General features: G+C 32.9%; 2 protein-coding genes across 2 annotated transcripts; both read right to left on the reverse strand.

Annotated features, from left to right (window-relative positions):
- Positions 1-1245: 1245 nt before the first annotated feature.
- Positions 1246-1776, reverse strand: LOC106780197 (uncharacterized mitochondrial protein AtMg00810-like). The gene has a single exon (XM_014668457.1). It carries the CDS (start codon positions 1774-1776, stop codon positions 1246-1248), a length of 531 nt encoding a protein of 176 aa, XP_014523943.1.
- A 196-nt stretch (positions 1777-1972) lies between these two features.
- LOC106780198 lies at positions 1973-2386 on the reverse strand. The gene has a single exon (XM_014668458.1). It carries the CDS (start codon positions 2384-2386, stop codon positions 1973-1975), a length of 414 nt encoding a protein of 137 aa, XP_014523944.1.
- Positions 2387-3687: the final 1301 nt, after the last annotated feature.

Here is a 3687-nt window from a genome sequence, read left to right on the forward strand (position 1 = left end):
GGAAGAATCTTTTCAACCATTCTCTTTCCATCATCTCCTTTATGATTATTGTAAGGATTGATGTTGAAAGAGTAACCATCATACAATATATAGAATGTACATAACTAGCGTATAATAAGAAGTGTACAATAATTAAGGAAAGAATCATTCCACCTCCTAAAAAATGACCCAATGCAGATATCATCGTCATCCCTAAAAATTTTGCTATTCCATATTCTATACTTAGAAACTTAAAAACATGAGTTTCAATTATCGGCTTAACTAGAGTCCCGATAATCAAACTACCTCACCCTGCTTTTGTTACAGGCTTAATATCAGATTGTGTAATTAATGTAAAAACGAAGAAGCAATAAGTAGTAACGAAAGCTCTCCATCCTTCCTGACTTAATATGGGCAAATAAGATCCTTTGTTTGCTTGTTCATCAATTTCTTGATGGGCTTCCGCTATTTAAGCAGTAGCCAAAGTTTCTTCAGTTTCTTTATGGGCTTCCTCTATTAAAGCAGTAGCCAAAGTTTCTATGGGAATTTCCGTAAATTCCGGTGGTGTCTGCCTTCTCATATCTCCCATTCTTCTTCTCAAATTACTCAAACTAGGAGGCAAATTACTTAACATTTATCCAAATAATAACATTTCTCCAAATGAACTATACGATCCAGAGACTAACGTTACTTTTCTTTCATCACTATAAACCTTCAACAAAAGAAGGAAAAAAGATTAAAAAATATAAATGAAAATGCAATAGTGATCAAAATTGGTTCCAGCATTTCTCTTAAAATGAGATTTGTCATTTGGAAGAATCTTTTCAACCATTCTCTTTCCATCATCTCCTTTATGATTATTGTAAGGATTTTAACAAGTGTGTTTTATTGATGTTGAAAGAGTAACCAACATACAATATATAGAATGTACATAACCAGTATACAATAATTAAGGAAAGAATATATCAATTACTCAAGATAGATACATGCAAAAACTAAAGAAGGTAAATTATAATCAAATATATTATTTCCTATCATCCCCTCAAGCAAAGCGTGGGATTTGGTCAAACGTGAAGCTTGGCTCTGAAGAACTGGAACAATGGTCGAGGCAGACTTTTAGTGAATATGTCTGCTAGCTAGAGATCAGAAGGAATGAATTGAGTGATGAGTTTGTTAGATAGAACAAGCTCTCGAACAAAGTGATAATCAATATCAATATGTTTAGCGCGTTTGTGAGCCACCAGATTTTGGGAGAGGAATATAGCACTAAGAAGATGGAATAACATAGGTAGATAGCCTAGTCTCAATACATCGAGCCCAATCTACATCTGAGTATCCAAGAACATTAAGGGAAGCTCCGCGGGTGAAGGACAGGCCATAGGACATGGTGCCCTTGACATATCGAAGGATGCGTTTAACTGCTTGAAAGTGATCATTTGTTGGAGCTTGAAGGAACTGACTAACCAAATTTATTGCGTAGGACAAGTTAGGACGAGTTATAGTGAGATACTGGAGTGCACCAACGAGAGAGCGATATTGAGTGGGATCAGAGAATGGATCTCCTGTGGTTGTCAGTTGAATATTAGGTTGGAGTGGTGTGGTTGTCGATTTTGCTTCCAACATTTGGGCCCTAGATAAAATGTCTTGAGCGTATTTGGTCTGGCTAAGAAAGACACCATTGGTAGTGTAGTGGACCTCGAGACCAAGAAAGTAATTTAGATGACCTAAATCCTTGATAGCAAACTCAGTTTTAAATACAGCTTGAGAGAGAGTAGATTCAACGACATGTAAATACATTTCAAAACTCTCGGCAGCAGAAAGAAGATCACGAAAAATATGAGTGGTCGCATGGCTAATTGAGATGCACCAAAGCTAGTGAAAGTGGGACCTAAACCCCGTAAAAACCAGTGTAATTTATCTAAATCATCCATTGGTCTACCCAAAAGGCTGAGTTGATCACATAAGCCTCGAAATGTTTTGGAAAACTCTCTAATCATGGATGAGCCTTTTGTAAGGGCAACAGTTGATCTCTGATCCCAATTTCTCTTTGCTTGGAGTCACCACCGCAGAGGGATTCAAGAGTAGTCCAGATCTGTTGTGCGGTGTCATAGTGCAGTACTTCAGCTAGAGTCTCTTCAGTAAGGGAGGCCTGAAGAAGACTTACAAGTCTTTGATCTTGTTGTTTCCACGTGATAAAGGATGGATTAGGAACCGTCAAAGATCCATCAACAGTAGGCAATTTCCCAGGAGGAGTTATGATTGAGCCATCAATATGACCATAAAGGGCATGTCCTTTGAGAAGAAGAAGAAGCTGACGACGCCAGAGAATGAAATTGGTTGAGGTAAGGCGTATATTTAACATGTGGATCATGGTGTTAAAGGAAAAAGCACCATCAGTATTAGCCATAGGGAAGAAAAGAAAAGAAGAAAGGGTAAGGAAGGATCGAAATCAGGCTGATACCATGTAAGGATTGTAACAAATGTGTTTTATTGATCTTGAAAGAGTAACCAGCGTACAATATATAGAATGTACATAACTTGCGTACAATAATTAAGGAAAGAATATATCAATTATTCAAGACAGAATCAATTATAAAAAAACTAAATAAGGTAAAGTATAATCAAATATATTATTTCCTATCAATTATTTTCTATTCTTTGTACATCAGTCACAGGCATTTTGTCTGCTTCGAGATTTATCGATCAAGAATTACAGAATCAAGCAGAACTACGAGCGACCTGTGAAAGAAACGAAAAGCGATAGAGTTTAATAGAGATTTATCAAGAATAATCAAAGACTTGAAGAAGGAAGGAGAACTTACGAGGAATCTGTTAAAGGAACGAAAAGCGAACGTTGAGCCAAAATTTGAAAGCTTGAATGTTGTGAAAAGAAAAACATGTCAGTTTATATATATATATATATATATATATATATATATATATATATATATATATATAATATTAAGCTTATTCTTTTGAAATATAATCATCAGTGACCGTTTAATATATAGTTGAGAACAGGCGCGATGCAGATATTATATTATGCAGGATGAAAATATGATATTGTTAACTAACTAGTGTTGATTGTATTTTTGTTAGATTCCACTTTTCAATTATGCTAAATGTGAGTTGTTTTCGTTAAAAAAGAAGTAATTTGGTATAAAATATTCTGCTTGATTTTTCTAAAAAAAAAAAAACTATACATCAATTTATGATATAAAAAATAAGGCAGTTTTTATATTAAAATAAAATTAATTAATTTTATGAGGACGTCATTCAAATACCTTCAGACTTCCTATAATCAAAGTTTCTATTATTATTTCAGTTTTTTTTATTAATTTGAAAAGTTTTACTAAATAAAAAAATTACTTCTCTTTTGTTTTTCTTAAATTAAGAAATTATTTTCTATACCATTTTATGCATTTTTATCCTGGTATAGATAAGGTATAAAGGTGTATCCTACAAATCTTTGACGAGAAGATTTTCTAAATCTGTTTATTTAGTTTAATTTATACACATTTCATTAATAAAATAGTTTAATAAATTGTATGTTATTTTTATATTTTCACTTTGTAGTTTTTATTTATTTTATAAAATTGTAAGAAGTAGAAATTAAAGTGCATTAATACTTGATATACAAAAATGTATTTCATAAGTTATATCGATCATAAATACATAAAAATATACGTTAACATATAACATATACAG

The sequence above is a fragment of the Vigna radiata genome, unplaced genomic scaffold, assembly GCF_000741045.1.
Source record: "Vigna radiata var. radiata cultivar VC1973A unplaced genomic scaffold, Vradiata_ver6 scaffold_377, whole genome shotgun sequence".
NCBI classification, from domain to species: Eukaryota; Viridiplantae; Streptophyta; class Magnoliopsida; order Fabales; family Fabaceae; genus Vigna; species Vigna radiata.

Bases quoted from the DNA above. Each gene is read 5' to 3' on its own strand.
- LOC106780198 (XM_014668458.1), bottom strand. From the start codon at position 2,386: ATGGCTAATACTGATGGTGCTTTTTCCTTTAACACCATGATCCACATG.
- LOC106780197 (XM_014668457.1), bottom strand. From the start codon at position 1,776: ATGTATTTACATGTCGTTGAATCTACTCTCTCTCAAGCTGTATTTAAA.